A 20,678-nucleotide genomic window follows, 5' to 3' on the forward strand; every position below is an offset into this window, starting at 1 on the left:
ATATGAACGTTTTTTCTTCTTTCTAATTTTAATTTTTACAAAGTAAAAAAATTGATAAGCCCTGAAAAATTAATTTTTTTTTGTATATTTTTGTATGATTACCATTTTAAATGATTTGAATATTAAATTTATTATTATAATTATACTTTTCATACATGTAAATTTTCGAACTGATTTGATAGTTATATTGATTTAAAATATTGTATATATTAATATTTATTAAAAAAGGAAATTTTTTTTACATAAAACAAATAGTATCAAATTTGAAAGTGAATATTCCAGTCAATAATTTAAACTTAATTTGATTTGATCATAAAAAAAGTCAATAATTTTAATATTTTCAATTCAAACCCGAAACAATCAAAACCAAAAATGATTTGAACAAGTAATTTGAAATGAACGAGTCTAATAAATTAACCAAAATTGAAAAAAAAATAATGTTTCTATTCATGAATCCAAACTTTAAACTTTGAATTACTTCAACCCAAAACAATTAGAACTTGAAACTTACCTAAATCAAAAGCATTTTGAAACATGAATTGACTTAACCTACAATAATGAACTAAATAATGCTTTTTAAAATACAAGTGAAAGTATTTAGTAAGTTGCTCTATTATCGAGATTGAATCAAATTTAATATAGATATCAATTGAAAACTTATATCAATACTTTGCCACTACACCCATAATTCAATAGAGCTTTTTTTTTGAAAAAAAAATTAAATATCATCAATTTATTCAGTTAGATTCAAGAATATCAAAATATAAATCCATTCTTTAATCATATATATTTAAAGATATCCAATCCTTAACTGTTTACAAATATTAAAATTTATATATATTTAATTAAATTTAACTGAAATACTTCAATTAATGAATAAATCCAAATTGAAATATCCTATCGAAACCAGACAGAATTAGAGATTTTCATAGATCCAACCAAATCAGATTCAAAGCAGATCATTACATGCTATTTACAATATATTTCCCTATAAATGACAACAATCTTACCATAAATCTTTTGAAAAACGATTCTATATTATTTCAAATGTTGAATAAACATGGTCATTGGAATTTTTTTCCATCAATTAACAGTTTCTTTCAGCCCCTTCAAAAATTCAAGACGAAGAAAAAAAAATTAACGGAAACTTGGTTTTAATAGGTCTGACTTCAGTTACTTGCCTGACACTCATAGATCGGATCGACCTTTGAAGTCAGAGGCGAGTCGAGAAGCTATCGCCGAGTGGTACATAACGTCATGAAACGACGACGAGTTGGTAATCATCAATCGGAGCTGCTTCGCCTTCTTCTCCGTAAAGCAACCGGGGTAAAACTTCGATCTCGCCATATTTAGCCGCGGATCCGCTTCCGATCCGCCCTCTCTTCTCTCCGTGACCTCCGATTTCTTATCGGATCCTATGTAATCCGGCTCAGATGAAACTCGAAAAAGTGGAGCCCACCAGTTAGCATAGGAAGACGACGAAGTACTTTTCCGGCGGTCATGATCAGAAACGGCGGAAGCGTGGATTCCGGTGGGGCCAAAACTGAGAAGACGAGAAGCCATTAAAAAACTGAATTAATGTATGTAGAGAGAAAATTAGGGTTTTCGCAATTGGGGAAAATTTTATAAGCAGAGATGGTGAAATAGTACGATAATAAACAGCCATTTTCCTCAGGCGGGAAGATGGAGGGGTAAACGGATAGGATCGGACACGTGTAGGTGACTATGTGAATATATTGCGGTTAAAATCTGCTGTTAGTCCCTGTATGTTGATAAAATTTGAGATTTAATCCCTATACTTAAAAATTAAGTCATACTTCTTTTTAACTAAAAAACTCAGTCCAATCATTAAAAAATGTTAGTATTTTTCCTCAAAATTTATCAATTTCGCATGTTGATCAAGGTTTTTAAAATTAGACTAATAGTTGAATTGATCAGCCACTGGTTCTTGATTTAGCTGATTCAATCAGTCAATTCGATTTTAATTAAATAAATTATTAAAAATACATAAAATTATTTAAAAATAGAAAAAACCAACTATACCATCAATTCAATCGTTTTTTAATCCATTTCAATCGGTTCCGAGTGATTCACTCAAAATACGGTTTAACTCTTTGTCTAGATCAATATATCAATCGATGTTCGATCTTATTCCAACAACCATGATGTTAATTAAGATAATCTTATATGATGTCGCATATGATTTATAAAAAATAATTAAATAAACATGTTAAATTAATAAATTTTAATTGACACTACCTGTGACAATAATGATTAGACTAGGATATTTAAGTTGAAAAAGTGGGAAGGTTAAAATTTTAACTTTTAAAATATAGGGACTAAATCTCAAATCTATAAAAGCACAAACACTAGTAGCATATTTTAACTTTTATTTGAAGTGACTAAATTCGATTTGCTTTGTTTTAATACTTTTTACCGGTTGCTCCGGTCATTCCCAAATGGCTGATGGTAGCTATGACTAGGATGGATGTGAATTATCCAATTTTAAAATTGGATTGGATATAAATATGGCCTACCATATCTGAATCATTAAAAAAAGCAAACGTTTTTATAATAAGGATTTGTTGAAAAATATGTAAGTAAATATTATTTTTTTAATTTATAACTATATTTATAGTTTTGATTAGAATTAGACCTGATCGTGGGTTGAGGATATTCGTCCAGATCTGAAGCTTCGTCTAAAAAGTGGAAGGATTTAGATAAAAATATACGCTCAAAAAATAAGCTTGGACAAAAAATAAGACCTATTTTCTAAATGGACTGAACATCGGGCAATAAAATATTACTTGAGACTCAATCCGATCCAAATCACATTCTTATACTTAGGTTAAGGCTCCGTTTGTGTCACTAAAAATGACTTTCGGAAAATGACTTACTTTTCTGTTAAAGCTAATATTTTTTGGTGTTTAGATGAATCTGTGTAAAATATTTTCTTTTATTTGGTAGGTTCCTTAAAAATATTTCATAAAAGTCGTTTTCAATTAAATAAACATACATTTGAGATTCTTTTTTAATCTTTTTATTGTTTAATTAAGTTTATTTTATATCTATAATTTTATATTTTACATTGTTTTTACATATATTTAAAATATTTTGTTAAATGCAGGTTCATTGCAATGTCATTTTTTAGTTACATGACTACCAAGTGAGTATTTTTTTTATTTCAAAATGTGACATTAACAAAATTGACAAAAAAATTTAACAATGTCAATAATTGAACTTGATTTTCAAATCTGGAAAGTAGAGGGACTAAATTCTTGAAAATAAAAGTACAGAGACTAAATTGCAAATTTGTGAATAGTACATAGACTTATTACATATTTTAACATTTATACTACAAAACATTTATTATTACTATATTTATAATTGTAATAAATATTTATTATTAAAATATTAATATTGATATTTTCAATAATATGTTTAATATTATTTAAAATTATTATTTTTAAAATTTATTATTAAAATAAAATTGAAATATTAAATAATTTATTAAAATAATAAATTATATTAATTATTTATTATATGATTAAATATAAATAATTAAATATGTATGTTTAATAATATTAAAAAAATAATATATTATATTAATATTTTAATATTTTTAAAAATAAAATAAAAATTATTATCAATATAATAATATTAAACTTAATTTAAGTTAATCTTTATGTAAAAGTAAAATTATATATGGAAGAGCTTTTTTCGAAAAATGACTTATCTTTTACGTTGACCTATAAGTCATTTTCCATTGATCAAACTGTTCAAACACAAAAAAATACAAAAAATATTTTCCATACAATCTTTTACATGTAAGGAAACCAAACTAATTTTATAAAATTATCATTATCGTTATAAAACAAAACTTTTACCCACGCATACTTCTCTAAACCCTACCTAGCTAACATCATCAACAATGGCAGTCCAAGATTTGCCCAATGAGCTTCTTTGCCACATTCTTTCTTTCCTTCCCTCTCATTATTCGATAAGGATAAGTTGTTTATCCACGAGATTTCGATACCTATGGAGGTCGGTTCCCATTCTTGACCTGCCGGAAAATCATTATAATTCCAGCTATCCCTTCGACGGTATCATGAACCATGTCTTGAACAACCACGAAAACTTGACAAGTGTCCGTAGGATTTTTCTTTCGTTAGAAACAGCTACGTACAACAAATCCGTGATTTCTGAGTGGATCCATCTCTCTACCACTGCCACTTCGTCTAACCTCGAAGAGTTTCATATTGATATACCTCTCAACAATTCCATTAATTTACCTCGTGCTATCTTTACGTGCCAGAAAGCTCAAAACTCAAAACTTCTTTAAAGGGGTCCTAGTCGACAAAATCCCGACCGACGTCCGTGTTTTCTTTCCATGTCTCGAGACTGCCCAGCTTGAATCGGTTCCGCTAGTGGGTGATAACACGTTGAGCAAGTTTTTCTTTAGATGCCCACAGTTCAGGATTTTCGACGTCGAAAATTGCGTTCTTCACTCAGATAAGATCCCCTTGTCGGCCACGGTTACTGTCAAGAAACTATACGTAGAATACCATGAAGATTGTGATTCGAATCGTGTACCATCTCAAGCTTCAGCAAGCATTGACGTTACTGAAAGTTCTAAAGACGCCTTTGATATTTTGAAGTTCATCTCCACTACACTACACCAAAACAGGCTTTTAGCGGCACTTTTAGCGGCGTTTGGACAAAAAACGCCGGTAAAAATCAAGCATTAGCGGCGCTTTCTAGAAATCGCCACTAAAGATTGAGCATTAGTGGCGTTTTTAAAAAAATGCCGCTAAAAATGAGCATTAGCGGCGTTTTTCAAAAAAACGCCGCAAAAAACCTTAGCCCAACGGTGTCGTTTTCTAACATTTCGTGGCTTTAGCGGCGTTTTTCAAAAAGCGCCGCTAATGCCTGGGTCTTTAGCGGCGTTTTTGGAAAAGCGCCGTTAATGGTAGGGGCTTTAGCCGCGTTTTTGATAAAGCGCCGCTAAAAACATTTTATCTTACTTGGTTTATTTATATTAATTAAATAAAATTCAATTTATTTCTAATTGAATATTTAAAATATTCAGAAAAATAATAACACGTAGAAATAATTTGAAAATAGAACACATGGAACAATTAAAATACCATTATTTAAAATAATTTTAAAGTTTTTTAGGTATATGATTAATTTAAGATTTAAGGCCGGTTTAGGAGTTACTGTTTTAAGGTTTATTGAGTATGGATTTAAGGATTATGGATTAGGGATTATGGTTTAAGGGTTGAGATTTAAGGTTTAGGGGTTAGTGGTTAGGGGTTTAGGGGTTAAGAGTTAGGGATTTAGGGTTTATGAGTTCATGGGTCAAGTTAGGGTTTTGGGTTTAGATTAATTATTTTTTAATTTATTTTTAAATATTTTTTTAATTTATATATTAAATAATTTCATATATAATTGAAAAAGATAAGATAGTATTAATTTTAAAATAATTAATTAATTATTATTATAGTTTAGGGTTGATATGGTTTACGGCATATGGTTAATTTAAGATTTAAGGCAAGTTTAGGAGTTACTATTTTAAGGTTTGGGGATTATATATGGATTTAGGGATTATAGTTTAAGTGTTAGGATTTAAGGTTTAGGGATTAAGAGTTAGGGGTTAAGAGTTAGCGATTTAGGGTTTCAAGGGTCGAATTAAGGTTTAAAGTTTAGATTAATTAGTTTTTTTAATTTATATTAAATATGTTATTATATAATTGTAAAAGAGATAATAATAAATTTAATATATAGAAATTATGAGTATAGTTTATATTATTTAAGAGATATATAATAGATAGACTTTATATATATTGAATGGTTAATTTAGGGTTTAAGGTTTATTTGAGATTTGTTAAATGATACAATTTTATACAATTAATTAATGTTTTTATATTTAAAAATATTTAATTTAAACCATTTGATATATTTGATATGGATATATAGGTAATTATTTAATTTGGATAGGACCAAATTATAAGAAAAAAATACAAAAATAAAAATGAAATAAAAAACTAAAATTTATAATATTATCTAATTATTGTAAATATTACTTAAAATTTTAATAATTCTTTATGTAAAATTTATATAAAAGATACAATAATTGAATATAAAAAATATGTGAGCTTTAGCGGTGTTTTCAACAAAAAATGCCATTATTATGTATTAAAATTTCCCAACTTTTCAATAGAAGAATTTAAATTTTTTAGTGGCGTTTTCAAGAAAAACGCCAGAAAAGGTAGACATTGTCGGCGTTTTGATAAAAAACGCCGCAAACATGTATTGTAATTTTTCAATACAGTGTCGTTTTGATAAATTTCTTAGTGGCGTTTTTTTCTTAAAACGCCGCAAATGTGGAAGGAAATAAAAGGTAAAATCCCGCTCACTCCCAAAAAATGATTTTTGGTTACCCGCTCATTACTCCCTCTTCTTCTCATCTCTGTCGGTCGTCCTAAATCCCCAAATAAGAGTTTGTTTTTCTTAGCTGAAATCCCCCAAATAGAAATCGGACCGAGCAGCTTTGCATCAAGGAAGAAGAAGAGTCGGGAAAGCACAAGCAGTTAAGTTGCCCTCATGGCTTGTGAAGGCGAGTATTTTTGGCATGTAATTCAGCTACAAAATTTTCAGTATTATGGAACCATTTATGTTGGGTTGATTTATTGGGATTAACTCTCGCGCTTCACGGTGGTTGTAGGTAGGCAGGCAGTAAACAGGAAAAATTATTTTCAGTCCCGCGGTTCCCGTCAAAGGTCCTCAAGCTTTAAGCTTTTTTAATCTTTTCCTTCTCTCGCGCAAGAATAAATAAATAAATATATTGCTACAGTATAGTCGTTTTAGATGTTATGTGTAGCAGTGTTCTCTATGTATAGATATTTACATTTTGTGATTCCTAGCAGCTCAAGCTAAAGGATAAAGTGTAGTCCTAAAGCTTCTTGGTGTATCCTTGTGTGTTCCTTATTCAGCTAAAGGCTAAACCCTCTTCTTGATTATTTAAGGAGGATTTCTGCTTCTTCCCTAGTTATGATGACATAAAATTCCCAAACAAACTTGAAGGTGATTTATATATCCTCACTTTTGCAGCATCTACTTCGACTGCATTCCATCCAAAGCATGTCTGAAGAATCTTCTAAGCAACTGAAGAAAAGAGGTCAACCAAACCATTTTCCAACCGGCAACCAAAAGACGAACAAGAGAATCACCGATCAAAAAGCTCGACTGGAAAACAGGGTTAGAGCCTTTTGCTTTCAGGTTTCAGCTTTGAATAAATGTATGACTAAAAAATCTTTACTCTCAGGAAATTGTAGTGAAACTTACAGAAGCAGCCCCAATTGTTAAGCAGCTCTTGGAAGCCTTTAGCAGCATCAATGAAGGCAACTTGCTGCAGACAGTTACATATATACGGGTAAGTCATGATGCCTTATAGGTTTCTATATGTTACTGAATTTGCAGCTTGGTAATATTATTTTTGATGAACCATACAATACAACAACATCAAGTTTCAAGTATTGGATTTAGGAAAGTTATCGTTAATAAATCTGAAATAGCAGCTGATGTAGTTTATACAAATGGAGTTCAATTTAATTTATTGAATCATTGAAATTTGCCTTAATCCTTTTACTTAAAATTGAATCATTGAATTTCATTTTTGATCCTATAGTTATCTGGTTGGCCTGCTTGCATTGGCATCCTATATATTTTGAGCTCAATATTCCCACTTTGCAGCACCAGCTAGTCTACTATATATTTGATTATTGACAGTGAATATGATGGGTGGATGGAGATTGATTTTGCCTTATTAGCCTCGACCCTTGCTTTAAGCTCCACTACTGGGGTCTGGCTTCCAAAACTATGATTTCGTCATTCTTGATTCTTGAAGCAATGTTGTTGAAGATTCTTTGCATCCTAAAGACATTTGTTTTAGATTCTTATTTACTGATTCCTTTCTATTTAATGGATGTTTAATTATGTATGCTTGAAAACATATAACTAGTATATCTTTTAACTCTTACCGTGTGTTAGGAAAGAAGATTTGCTGTCTTGGTATCATCACTACTATCTAGCCAAACCAAAGATCATGTTTCTCATGGTAACTCCCTAATCTTTTAGTTTAGTTTACAGTTATATATCAATTCAACTAATCATCTTCTTGAAGTATTAGACATTCTAGTAATAATTTGCAATAGTAGGAAATTGGGGCATCTAGTGCTTGTTTTGCTTGGGGGTTGTAAAAAGTTTTGCATCATAAAGTTCTTAAGCATTATACTTTCATGACTATTTATGATGAAAAAGTTTTCTTCAAAGTATATCATGGTTATGCTTACTTTTAATATATATTTTTCATAATCTAAATTCTTATAAAATCTCAGTCAAGGATTTTTAATGTTCTCATTTCCCTTTTTCTACTGGATCTGTAAGAAGTTTTTTTCATGTTTTTATTTTTGGCGAAGAAGTTTATCATGGATGAAACTTGATGTAATGATGAAATAAGTTGTTCATTGTGGTTGCTTGGTTGGTGACTTTCTATCCTAACATCTAGATACTTGAAAATAAGTATATGCTTTTTAATTTAATGCGTGCCTTAAGAGTTTGTGCTTGTAATCTTAACTGCGAAAGGGAATGATATGGAGAAATGTTTAAAAGCTTATATAACTGTAGCTCAACATGAACATGAAAATTCTTAAATAGCTCATAGTTATGGGCAGTGGGCACTCGAAGTAGGACAAGGACATTACCAAATCAAATTAGTTTATGATTTTTTTCCATTACTTTAAACCAGACTTATTTTTCTTAATGTTGTTAAGTGAATTTAAAATCCCCCATATAGTTTGCTTTATGACCCCTCGGTTTTTAAAGTTTCACAATTTACTTCATATTCGTTATTTTAACCCTATTTATAAAGTCTAAAAACTCTATTATATAAATCAGAAAATGCCCCTCCCCAGCACAAAAATAATTAGAATCATGTTAATGAGTTGATATGTAGGGATTTCTTTGACTGGTTAGAGCAATTCTTATGAAATACAAAAATTACAAATGATTCTTTTTAGTAAAAAAAAAAAGGAAGATTAGTTGATGATGACAAGCTAACAATTAGTTTATGATGATAAGATTGATATTGTGAGCTATTAGGAGTGGTTTTATTTTTAGTGATTTGAACTTCATCTAGTGTAGCCAAGCTAACAACTAGTTATCTTTTTTGTGAAAAGAAAATTCTTTGCTCTGTTCTTATTTTATTTAAGATGTTATATGTTAGAAAATATTGACCATTGTAGATGAGCAAAAGAGGCAACGGCTATGGCCAGAGGAAGGCAGAAAATCTTTCTGGTTTTGAATTTGTGAAAAAACTAAAGCATAGTTGACTGCTTATGTGTGTCAGAGGAAATTAGAATCCTAACACAGATATTTTCTGCCTTATGCTGTCTATACGGTACCACATCCCAAAGGCCTTTTATTTGCTAATGCTTGTGGTATTTTCTTTCAGCTATGTTTTTGATGGGCAGCCTCTAGATTTGAAAAAAACAAGAGCTTGCTAAGCGGTACTTTATTGCAAATTATTCAAATTGTTTTTTTGATCGTTTCCTTCAATATGACCGGAGCTTGATGAGTAGAATGTTGATTTTTCATAATTTTTATACTAAATTTGTTATGTAGTTACTCAAAGAGGGCAGATGCTACTGAGGATTTGCAAGAAGCCATGGTGGTATTTTTCTTTGGTCAAACATGGAGTGATAAGTAAAGTTTTCTTTTGTTGTTTCACCACTACGGAAATTAAGGTGCTGTTGTTTTTACCATTAGATTGGAAATAAGGAGAACATTGAAAAATTAAATATGTAGCCAAAATTTTGTCAGCTGTCAGTAGTAGATACTCGTAGAGTTCAATCAATTCAACGCTGCAAGAAAACGGAAGCGTATGTATAATAACCGTATTTGTAGTAGTACTAATTTTTGTTATATAATACTGAAAGGAATATATGTTCTTTTCCCATATAATGAAATTTATTTATTTATTTTTTGTTAGGAAATTTAATTGTTTATGTTAATTTATTTATTTATTATAGGTGAATGTTGAAATTTATTACTATAATTTCTTTTACTTTTATTGTTAATGAAAAGTAATACATTCAAAATAAAATTTGACCTTTCCATTTGTTATTACAAAAATTTATTTAATAAAAATGTTTAGCGGAATGGCACTTTTAGCGGCGTTTGCGAAAAAAACGTCGCTAAAAGTCATGATCTATAGCGGTGTTTATAAAAAAAGCGCCGCTAAAGGTCTTGATCTATAGCGGTGTTTGTGTAAAAGTGCCGCTAAAGGTCCTGATCTATGCGGCGTTTGTGGGAAAAGTGTTGCTAAAGGTTCTGATCTATAGCGGCGTTTGTGGGAAAAGCGCCGTTAAAGGTCCTGGTCTTTAGCGGCGTTTATGGGAAAAGCGCCGCTAAAGTTAGCGATGCTGTCATTAGCGGCGTTTTTGGCGGCGCTTCTCAAAGCGCCGCAAATACTTTCAGCGGCGCTAAAAAGCGCCGTTAAAGGCCTAAAAAAGCGCCGCTAAAAGCCTGTTTTGGTGTAGTGCTATGATAAAGCACTTGGAGAAGAAGGTAAGATTCCCAAATTACATTTGCAATATTTGAGTAGGTGTGGTAAAATCAATTCAATTAAGTAAATTCTTAAAATTTTATTAAAAAAAATTTATGATATCTAATTTATATGATATGAAATTATACAAGAAACTTGAGACGGTTATATTCATTGATGGTTTTGATAGGCATATATCGAGAAAGCATCGATTTTGAAGAAGCAGATTATATGTTATGATCATACTATTGATATAAATGAGATGATTTTTGTGCTTCACTTTTTAGTTAAAACATTGATTTTGAAAGAGCTGATTATAAATTTAGGTTACAATATAAACATTGATTTCACTGGGACGACTTTTATTATATAAAAGTATTATTTTTGAAGAAATATTTGATTATAGGTTATGATATAATGAATGGAGAAATTAAAGTAGAGCTTATGGACCGCTTCCCCTCCTTTTGAAATTGTAGTTATTAGACTTGCTTATGATAATAATATTTCATTCGTATTTAATATGTGCATGGTTTAATGATGTATGTTTTTTCAGTTAAATTTTCAGTTTAAAAATTATAACAATTGGTGTATGTTTTTCTTTGATTTTTAAATTTAATTTATTGGTTTTTTATGATTATATTATAGCAGTTTGGTTTGTATCGCGGGGCCTTCGCCCCTCGGCCTTAAGCCCTACATAGATCCCCTAGTTTTGTCATTGTATTTATTTCTTTAACAAGTGACAAGATTCGAGTAACACAAGCTCTAACAACATCAATGACTGATCTCCTTATCGCGAGTGCTTTACGAAGAGATAAACAATTGATTATAAGTGTGTTCCATTCTAGCATGTGGACATCGAACAGAAATTGCTATCTCTATTTAGCCACTAATTTTTAATCATATAATGGAATATTTACCATAAAACACCCATCATGGTTAATCAGTAATGTTAAGACCATGGACATTTACCTAAAAAAAATTATGGACATAATAATTCATTTTTTTCCTTAAGAAATAAGGAATGTGTTAACATTTGTTTGGTGACCCTTTTGATTTAATTAAATATATTGTTGTTAAATAGTTAACATAAAGGTTAAATAGGAAATATATGTCAATTTTTTAATTATTTAAATAGATTATTTTTTCAAAGATTTAAGAAAATAGATCGATTTTGGAGAGAGACTGGACGAGCTTACTACAGACATGTCAGGAAAACCTCGTTCAGTTGGACAAGCTTTCTTGCTAACGCACTTTCACACACACTCTCCAAAATCGACTTATTTCCCTGAATCTTGAAAAAAAGGGCCTATTTAACCTATTAAAAAAAATCGGCATATATTACCTATTTAGCCTAAAATAAACTCATTTTTTATATATAGTGAATGATAATTTTATTTTACTTTATTAAGTTTTCATTAACAATGAATGAAATTCTAAATTAAAGCAAATAATAATAATTATTTAAAGAAAATTATAATATTTATTTACTTTACATGTGATCCATGTGATTTGATCCCTTCTTTCACATTCAATGGCTTATTTCTTCAACTTTTGCATCTTTCTGTATTGTTTTTTTGAGACCTTCTAATTCAATGGTAAGAAAAGGGCAGAATCTAAGCCATTAAAAGCCTATGGTTCATTTTGATTGAAAAGAAAGGTAAAAAAAAAATCAAAATAAAATCTTACTCTTTTTAATTCATCGATACAAATTTTAAATTATTCATAATTTTTTAGTCCTTTAAAATGAAAGCTATTACTCGATTTAATATGTTTGAATACACATCCTTTAAGTTTTCGAAATAACAATAATGTTAACTAAGTTAAGATTTTGTCTTTTTTTTTTTAATTTATTGAAGGTTAAAATATATCATAAGTCTCTCTACTTTTCATAAATTTAGAATTTAGTTGTTGTACTTTTATTTCTAAGAATTTAGTCCCTTTACTTTTTAAATTTCAAAATTTAGGTTTAACTGTTAACACTATTAAAATCATTTTGTTAAATTTAAATTCATTACTACATCATAGTTACATTGCTACTGAGTATATTTTATTTCAAAATGTCACACCAATAAATTTAACAAAAAAATATTATATTAACAGTTCGACATAAATTTTGAAATCTGAAAAGCGGAGAGACTAAATTCTCAAAAATAAAAAATATAAAGACTAAATTCCAAATTTGTGGAGAATACAAAGACCCATGGCATATTTTAATCTTTCTTGAACTATCACTCCTTTTTTCAAGGTACAATCACAATTTGCAATTACAAGTAATATATCTATATAACTACAATTAATTAACAATCAATACATTCATATATATATAGAGAGAGAGAGATAAATTTGGATAGGGCTCACACGTGATGTGACTTGAATCCATACTAAAATTTGAAGTGAGAACTCATGCATGTGCAAATACGTACATAATGAGATTTGAACTTGAACTTGAACACTTAAACTCTCAAAACCATAACCTTCGCTGAAACTACCACCTCATTTGCAACTGACTACGAAACATCATAGCACACCTCAAATATAATCTACCCTGGACTCGAATTAGAGGTGCAAGCAAAGGGGTAGACAATGACTTTGGCTCCCTCTCAAAATGGTAGATTTATCATTTAACCCCTTAAAATTTATGAAATTACATATTAGTATAATAATAAAATTGTATTTTTGACTCTTCAAAAATTATAATTTATTTTTTATCCTTTTAAAAACAATTTTCTATCTATCTTTGCCCCTAATAAGAATAACTCTCCACAAAACTGGCGCATAACAAAAATATAGGGTTACCATTAGTCACGTAGGTGAAGATATATTTTTAGAAGGCTAAACATGGAATGGTGGGTTTGGCTCGTACCAAATTTGTTTGAGGTTCATATAAGTCTATAGATTCGATGCATGTGATGATTTTAAAAAGAATAATTTTGATTACCCCAAATTAAATTTTTATTTATTCTAAAAAGTTATAAATATTAATATAAATGAGGATAAATTACATTGATAATCATTTAATTATTAATAGATTTTTTTTTCAGTTACCTAATTATAAAAAATTACAAGATGATCATTCAACAATTTGATTTTTTTTTGTCACTAGCTGTTAAATGGCTAATGAAAATACGACATGACAACTTTCATAATTAACAAAATAGTAATTTTAACTCTCAATATTTATACATGATGTTAGTTTAGTCTAGATTCTAAAAAAAATTAACCCTTAACATTTACACATCGTGTACTTTGATATTTTTTGCACTTTTGTTTTTCTTTGTGACATTTTTACTTAAAAAGCTAAAAAAACAACTTTATCAACTCGAACATATACCAAAATGAAAAATACCCATAAATCCAAAATAATTTTCATTTTTTTCTCATTCTTTTAAAATTAACCCTCAATGTCATAACGAAAAGTAAAACTACAAAAAGACCAGATTACACAATGTGTAAATGTTGAGGGTTAATTTTTTTTAGAATCAATATTAAATCGACACAATGTATAAATATCAAGTGTTAAAGTTATACTATTATGTCATTTTTAAAAGTTGTCAATTTATCTTCTGTTGGTAATTTAATGACTAATGAACAAAAAAGAAAAATTTGATTAGTTAAGAGTAACAAAAAAAGAAATTTATTTATAGTTGAATGGCTATCAATATAGTTTACCTTATAAATAATATGGCCAGACTTTTTTTTTATACATATAAAATACTTAGAATTATCCATAATCTCACCTGAACCTTTAAATAGGAGGATAAACATGTTTGAGTGCGCTCGAACTCATGTCCTCCTACACTAACAACAATATCAATGCTAATCGAATTAAACCTCAATCGACTAATATAGATAGACTTAAATGAGCACGGATGAGCCATTTATTAATATGAACTGATTTGGACCCAACTTGAAACTAATATTTCAGGTGGTGCCAAACTTAGATAACTATATATAATATTAATAACATACATGAATTTGGCTTGAAAATATAAAAAAACCCTAATAATATAAATTTATAAATTTATAAATTTCCGATCACGGCTAATCTAATTAAAATAAATTTATTTTTGTTTAATTATGATCAATTTTAAATTTTTATTATATAAATATAAATATTTTATATGAAAAATTGTTTTAAAAATTATTATATAATAATCCTTGAGAAGAATTATATTTTTATAAAAAATTGTTAAAAACTTCCTAAAAAAATTAATAAAAGTGTAATAAATAATATAAAAAAAGTTGATTGGATCTTCTTATTAGTATTACTACTAGAAGTAGACGTCTAGTAGGAGAGTAAGATGAAGTGAAACACCAAAACGAGAACCAGCTAACACTGACACAACATGGTTTTCAAGTAAGAGAAGACAACACAACGCCCACAAATATATAAAAGGGTTTCAAGCTCTTTTGTTTTTGCTCATATGGATAATCTGAGAAACAAAGGCATGTTTCGAGTATCATCAGTGTGTGGACAACAAGAAGAAGAGGTAGAACCAAAGGAAAGTAGCCATTACAGTTCATCCACCGGGATACTCCCTTCACTTGGTGCACGAAGTAATCGTAGGGTTAAGCTTAGAAGATTCATTGTTTCTCCTTATGATCGTCGTTACCGGTATTGAAACAAAACAAAACAAAAACAGAAACAGGATTTTGTTTTGTTTGTTTGTTGTTGTTTTAATGGTGGAATACTTCGTTTGATTGTTTTTCAGCTCTGTTTTTTTGTTTTTTGTTTTTTTTACTTTTGTTTTAATGCTGACTTTAAAGTATTTTACTACTGGGTGATCATGGTGGTCATGAATGTGTATAATAAATTCCTATTGGGAAAATCACGACATTGAATCTCGTGAAAACATTGCTTATTCCAAGAAAAAAAAGATAAATGAAAGCATTGGTTTCGAATTTTGTTGGAGAGATTTTGCATTAATGGCATACTTGATTACAAAAGTTAACATCTTTGTTACAAATTTGGTAACTTTTACTTTTATTTATTACTCTTAAATGCATTCTTTCCCAAAATCTCTATTCTAATTAATATTTTGATGTTATTAGTAAAGATTATGATTATATGATTGATAATTGTTGATGTGATTTGGCTCTGTCGATAGCTCTAGAAGTTTATATGATCTAGAGGTACATCAATAAGTTTGATATTAACATAAACTAGTATATGTGATAAGGTTTGAACTCAAGGCCTCTAGTATATAAAAGATCTCGGAGTGGAATATGGTACTACTTGACCTAGATGTTAAGGTTTGATCTCAAAACCTTTATTATTAAAGGTTCTCAAGTGAATTATGGTACTACTTGAGCTAGATTGTTGAATATTATTGGTTTTACTTTCATAGTCTTGTGTTAATTTGTTCTTTTACACCCCATTAATGCTTCTAAAAGTTTAAGATCTTAAGGTTGATTATGTAGTGAATAGAGCTTTATTGTTTCTACACCAAAATATTAAAACAATTACTTTTTGTTGTTTAAAGTGTATTATTTTGTTCATTGCATGTTGTTTGAATGTTTGGTTTTTATAGTATTAAAAAAAAGTGAGTGTTTCAATGGTGTCCTTTTGATTCTTGTTACAAGGTGTTTGATGAAATGTCTCAATTAGTACTAAAGCAATTCTAAAGGTTAAAGAAGACCTAAGAATCTTAGGGGTTGGTTCCTATGGGACTTGATAGTGCATAAAAAGGAATAAATGGTGACTGAAATTTATACAATTTAAATTGGTTCTTGTAGGATATGGCAGACTTTTCTAGTTATTCTAGTTGTTTACACTGCTTGGGTGTCGCCGTTTGAGTTCGGGTTCCTTCATAAACCGCGGCCGATACTTTCGGTTACTGATAACGTTGTTAATTGATTCTTTGCCTTGGATATCATTAACGTTGTTAATTGATTCTTTGCCTTGGATATCATTCTTACCTTCTTTGTTGCATACCTTGATAAAGCTACCTATTTATTTATTGATGATCCTAAGAAGATTGCTTGGAAGTATGGTAGGTCCTGGTTGCTTTTTGACATTATATCCTCAATACCATCCGAACTTGCTCGGAAGATCTCCCCTAAGCCATTATGTTCATATGGCTTATTCAACATGCTTCGCCTTTGGCGTCTCCGCAGAGTTAGTGCCATGTTTTCGAGGTACATGAGTGTTGGATAATTGTTGAAACATGTATATTTTGCCTCCTCTTATTCGGCATCGTCACTTGCTGTTTGCTTTCAACAGATTGGAGAAAGACAAGAACTACAACTACTTTTGGGTTAGGTGCGCGAAACTCGTTGCGTGAGTACAACGAGAAACAAACGGGACTATGTTACAATTCCTTGTTAGTAATACAGCATTGATGAAACTCGGGATGTTTTTTTTGTAGGTTACGCTATTTATCGTTCATTGCGCCGATGCTTCATTTATCTTATTGCTGCACAATATCATGATCTGGGAAGAACATGGATTGGAGCAGTACTCGGAGACAATTTCACTGAACAGAGTTTGTTGAGTAGATACGTGACATCAATTTACTGGTCTATCACTACACTGACTACTGTTGGCTATGGTGATATTCATCCTGTGAATACAGGGGAGATGGCATTTGACGTTTTATACATGCTCTTGAATCTTGGGTTGATAGCATATTTGATCGGAAACATGACGAACTTGGTTGTCCATCGAACCAGCCGAACTAGACTATTTGTGAGTGAATTTCTTGCTTATTACGCTAATCAACTAGCTTTGAGTTTCTTTGCTAATCTTTCCTTGGTTTAGAGGGATACCATTCAAGCTGCTTCGAGTTTTTCTGTTCGAAACCAATTGCCTGTCCGCCTACAAGATCAGATGCTCGCACATTTATGTCTGAAGTTCAGGACTGATTCAGAAGGGCTGCAGCAGCAAGAGACTCTCGATTCCCTTCCTAAAGCCATTCGGTCGAGCATATCACATTATCTTTTCTACTCTCTCGTGGACAACGTCTTCTTGTTTCGCGGTGTTTCTACCGACTTGCTTTTTCAGGTGGTAATCGCACAAGGAACATGCTAAACTTTTGTCCTAAACTCTGTTCTTTAGTTATTTGTAATCCTTACACATCTTTGTTAATCAATGTCTCAAGGTCTCTGAGATGAAAGCTGAATATTTTCCTCCGAAAGAAGACGTTATCCTGCAGAACGAAGCGCCTACGGACTTTTACATCCTTGTCACCGGTGCTGTGGTAAAAAACCCATTATTTCTTGTTCAAAATCTTGGTTGTTGCGTGATAACTGATTCTGTTTTAAATTTCTCTCGAAATGGTCCCTAACGTTTCGTATTTACTTTGTAGGATCTATTGGTTCTGAAAAACGGAGTTGAACAGGTAAGTTATATCAATCAAGCACTAGCCTTATCAGTCAATAATCACGAATGCAGAAGGGAATTGAACACCATCCCGTTTTCAGGTTGTTGGAGAGGCAAAAGAAGGTGACATATTTGGTGAGATAGGTGTACTTTGCTACAGGCCGCAGCTCTTTACTGTACGTACAAAACGCTTGTGCCAACTACTACGGCTAAACCGAACAACATTCCTTAATATCATTCAAGCTAATGTTGGAGATGGGACAATAATCATGAACAATCTCCTCCAGGTATACATAATGATATAACATCATGAATGATATAATCCATCGAAATCACCCGAATTTTGAAATGTTCTTTCTTGGTGCAGCACTTGAAAGACACGGACAATCCGATTATGCAAGGCATTTTAAAAGAGACAGAGAACATGCTAGCTCGAGGAAGAATGGACTTACCTCTCAATCTTTGCTTTGCCACACTAAGAAGAGACGACTCGTTGTTGCATCGGCTATTGAAAAGAGGGCTCGATCCTAATGAGTCGGATAACAACGGAAGAACAGCTCTGGTTTGTGAAAATTATTTACTCTTTGATTCGATTTAGGACCCTAAGTTCTTAGGCCAGTGGTGGCTATTCTATAACATTTTTTGTGTTTGTTTTGTATGAAATTAGCATATAGCTGCATCAAAAGGAAGTGAGAATTGCATTCTTCTCTTACTGTATTATGGTGCAGATCCTAACTATAAAGGTATTCTCCGTACTCTTCATTTTTTATGAAGTATGCATGTCTAACACTTGGATACGGGGTTTGGGGATATGATCCTCCAAGAACCCTCCAAAAGCATGCATGTATATATGTGTTTATGTATGCCATTTGGATTTTGTATGATTCCCTTGTTAATGTCATTCCCTTGTGTTAATGTGTTTATCTTTTGTCAATGCATGCATGCATGTCATTTGGTTTTTATGGATTTTGTATGGTTCCCGGGATATGATTCTCCAAGAACCCTCCAAATGCATGCATGCATGGATGTATATATGTGTTTATGTATGTCATTTGGATTTTGTATGGATCCCTTGTTAATGTTATTGCCTTCTGTTATTGTGTTCCATCTTTTGTCAATGTATGTATGTATGCATGTATGCATGTCATTTGTTTTTTATGGACTTTGTATGGTTCCTGGGATATGATCCTCCAATAACCCTCCAAAAGCATGCATGCATGCATGTATGTTTGTATATATGTGTTTATGTATGTCGGGAGGGAGTATATGATGTTCCAAATATCCGACACTCATCTTTGACTTGAGATAGCATATTTGTACAGATTCAGAAGGAATTGTACCACTATGGGAAGCATTGTTAGGTGGCCATAATAAAGTAGCCAAACTGCTGAAAGAAAATGGGGCAAACATCAATGCGGGAGATGTCGGTCACTACGCTTGCACCGCCGCCGAACAAAACAACTTAACCTTGCTGAAACAAATCATCTATTACGGCGGTGACGTCACATGCCCGAGTCACAACGGTCACACTGCTCTTCACGCTGCAGTTTGTGAAGGCAACATCGAAATCGTCAAGTTCCTTGTGGAACAAGGCGCTGACATCAACAAGCCTGACGTTCATCATTGGACACCGAGTGAGCTAGCTGAGCAACAAGGGCATGAAGAAATAAAAGCCATATTTGAATCCAGCAAAGAGCTGGAAACGAAAACTGATCAATCTTCCATGTTTGTCCCGGAGAAACAATTTCTCGGGAGGTTTACGAGTGAGCCGGTCATCCGTCCTGCACCTATTGATACTTCCGATGGATCATGTAGCCAATCCCGTCCAAGACGTCGGACTAATAACTTCCACAACTCACTATTTGGAATAATGTCGGCCGCACGCAACGGGGAGAAAGGTTTACTGCTTTCGGTTAATCGAAACAAAGGTGTCACTGATTCCATTGTTACTTCTGCTCGAGTGGTAATTAGTTGCCCCGAGATCGGACATGTCCATGGAAAGCTTATTGTTCTACCAGGGACCTTTAAGGAGTTCATTGAAATTGGTGCTAAAAAATTTGGGATTTTTGGTGCTAAAGTGGTGACCAAAGAAGGAGTTGAAATTGATGATATTGATGTTATTAGAGATGGTGATCATCTTGTTTTTGTTACCAACGATGGTCACCAATAGCTAAAAATCAATGTTATTTGGACTCCAACATGAGTTTTGGATAGGATTTTATCTTCAAAATTTTATACTTATTCAAGTTAACTATGTACTTTGAAAATTAATGTTATTTGGAATCCAACATGAGAATGGATTCAAATTTGGTTTGGTTTGATTTTTGATTTATAATTAAATTAGCATATTTATTTATTATAATATAAAAATAAATGTTTTATATATTCAATTAGTGAAATAATTTTAAAACATTAAATATTTTTTAAAAAAATTTAAAAACCGATTCAAATAGGTGGGTTTTACCTAAAGTAATCAAATTTGTTTTCCAAATTGATACGAACTGAACTGTTATTAATCTTACTGTTGAGTAATAATATGAGATAATTTGAAACCGTTGTATTTTGATTAAATGAAAAAAAAAAAAGAAAACACTTTTTGGACAGAAGTGTTCATGATCCAATTCGGGCCAGACTTATGTTTAATATTTTTAATATGTCTTGGTTCATTTGTTTAAAAATAATTTTATATCAATATTAATATATTTTGATAATTAAAATTTTGGTAAACTTAATAAGGAATTTATGGTAAAT

At 31.0% G+C, this 20,678-nt stretch overlaps 3 protein-coding genes and 1 long non-coding RNA gene across 9 annotated transcripts; 3 read left to right on the top strand and 1 right to left on the bottom strand.

The window, feature by feature from the left end:
- Positions 1-887: 887 nt before the first annotated feature.
- On the bottom strand, positions 888-1,645 carry LOC107909226 (uncharacterized). The gene has a single exon (XM_016836695.2). The coding sequence runs from the start codon at positions 1,561-1,563 to the stop codon at positions 1,189-1,191; it is 375 nt and encodes a 124-aa protein (XP_016692184.1). The 5' UTR covers positions 1,564-1,645; the 3' UTR covers positions 888-1,188.
- A 5,077-nt stretch (positions 1,646-6,722) lies between these two features.
- Positions 6,723-8,139, top strand: LOC107894510 (uncharacterized). The gene is made up of 4 exons (XM_016819776.1): positions 6,723-6,782; positions 7,114-7,260; positions 7,328-7,435; positions 8,053-8,139. The coding sequence occupies exons 2-4, from the start codon at positions 7,144-7,146 to the stop codon at positions 8,137-8,139; spliced, it is 312 nt and encodes a 103-aa protein (XP_016675265.1). The 5' UTR covers positions 6,723-6,782; positions 7,114-7,143.
- A 1,271-nt stretch (positions 8,140-9,410) lies between these two features.
- LOC107894849 (uncharacterized) lies at positions 9,411-10,020 on the top strand. The gene is made up of 2 exons (XR_001683288.1): positions 9,411-9,569; positions 9,685-10,020. It is a non-coding gene; the product is annotated as an uncharacterized lncRNA (long non-coding RNA).
- Positions 10,021-14,899: 4,879 nt separating this feature from the next.
- On the top strand, positions 14,900-20,246 carry LOC107909228 (potassium channel AKT1). 6 transcript variants are annotated; one of them, XM_041075279.1, is made up of 11 exons: positions 14,900-15,221; positions 16,596-16,744; positions 16,830-16,886; positions 16,975-17,294; positions 17,367-17,609; positions 17,707-17,805; positions 17,914-17,946; positions 18,029-18,214; positions 18,295-18,489; positions 18,595-18,670; positions 19,250-20,246. In XM_041075279.1, the coding sequence occupies exons 1-11, from the start codon at positions 15,031-15,033 to the stop codon at positions 20,095-20,097; spliced, it is 2,397 nt and encodes a 798-aa protein (XP_040931213.1). In that variant the 5' UTR covers positions 14,900-15,030; the 3' UTR covers positions 20,098-20,246. The 6 variants fall into 6 exon arrangements, with proteins under 6 accessions (XP_040931213.1, XP_040931212.1, XP_040931214.1 ...); XM_041075278.1 differs by having other exon boundaries at positions 14,911-15,221; positions 17,367-17,612; XM_041075280.1 differs by having other exon boundaries at positions 14,911-15,221; positions 16,830-16,868; positions 17,367-17,612.
- Positions 20,247-20,678: the final 432 nt, after the last annotated feature.

Source organism: Gossypium hirsutum, chromosome A08 (genome assembly GCF_007990345.1).
Source record: "Gossypium hirsutum isolate 1008001.06 chromosome A08, Gossypium_hirsutum_v2.1, whole genome shotgun sequence".
NCBI classification, from domain to species: Eukaryota; Viridiplantae; Streptophyta; class Magnoliopsida; order Malvales; family Malvaceae; genus Gossypium; species Gossypium hirsutum.

What these genes read in the sequence shown, in the direction of transcription:
- LOC107909226 (XM_016836695.2), bottom strand. Translation starts at nt 1,563, where the DNA reads ATGGCTTCTCGTCTTCTCAGTTTTGGCCCCACCGGAATCCACGCTTCC.
- LOC107894510 (XM_016819776.1), top strand. Translation starts at nt 7,144, where the DNA reads ATGTCTGAAGAATCTTCTAAGCAACTGAAGAAAAGAGGTCAACCAAAC. An exon ending in AAGCTCGACTGGAAAACAGG is followed by an intron (nt 7,261 to 7,327) that starts GTTAGAGCCTTT and finishes CTTTACTCTCAG; the next exon opens with GAAATTGTAGTGAAACTTAC. An exon ending in AGACAGTTACATATATACGG is followed by an intron (nt 7,436 to 8,052) that starts GTAAGTCATGAT and finishes ACCGTGTGTTAG; the next exon opens with GAAAGAAGATTTGCTGTCTT.
- LOC107909228 (XM_041075278.1), top strand. Translation starts at nt 15,031, where the DNA reads ATGGATAATCTGAGAAACAAAGGCATGTTTCGAGTATCATCAGTGTGT. An exon ending in CCTTATGATCGTCGTTACCG is followed by an intron (nt 15,222 to 16,595) that starts GTATTGAAACAA and finishes ATTGCTTGGAAG; the next exon opens with TATGGTAGGTCCTGGTTGCT. An exon ending in GTTAGTGCCATGTTTTCGAG is followed by an intron (nt 16,745 to 16,829) that starts GTACATGAGTGT and finishes TGCTTTCAACAG; the next exon opens with ATTGGAGAAAGACAAGAACT.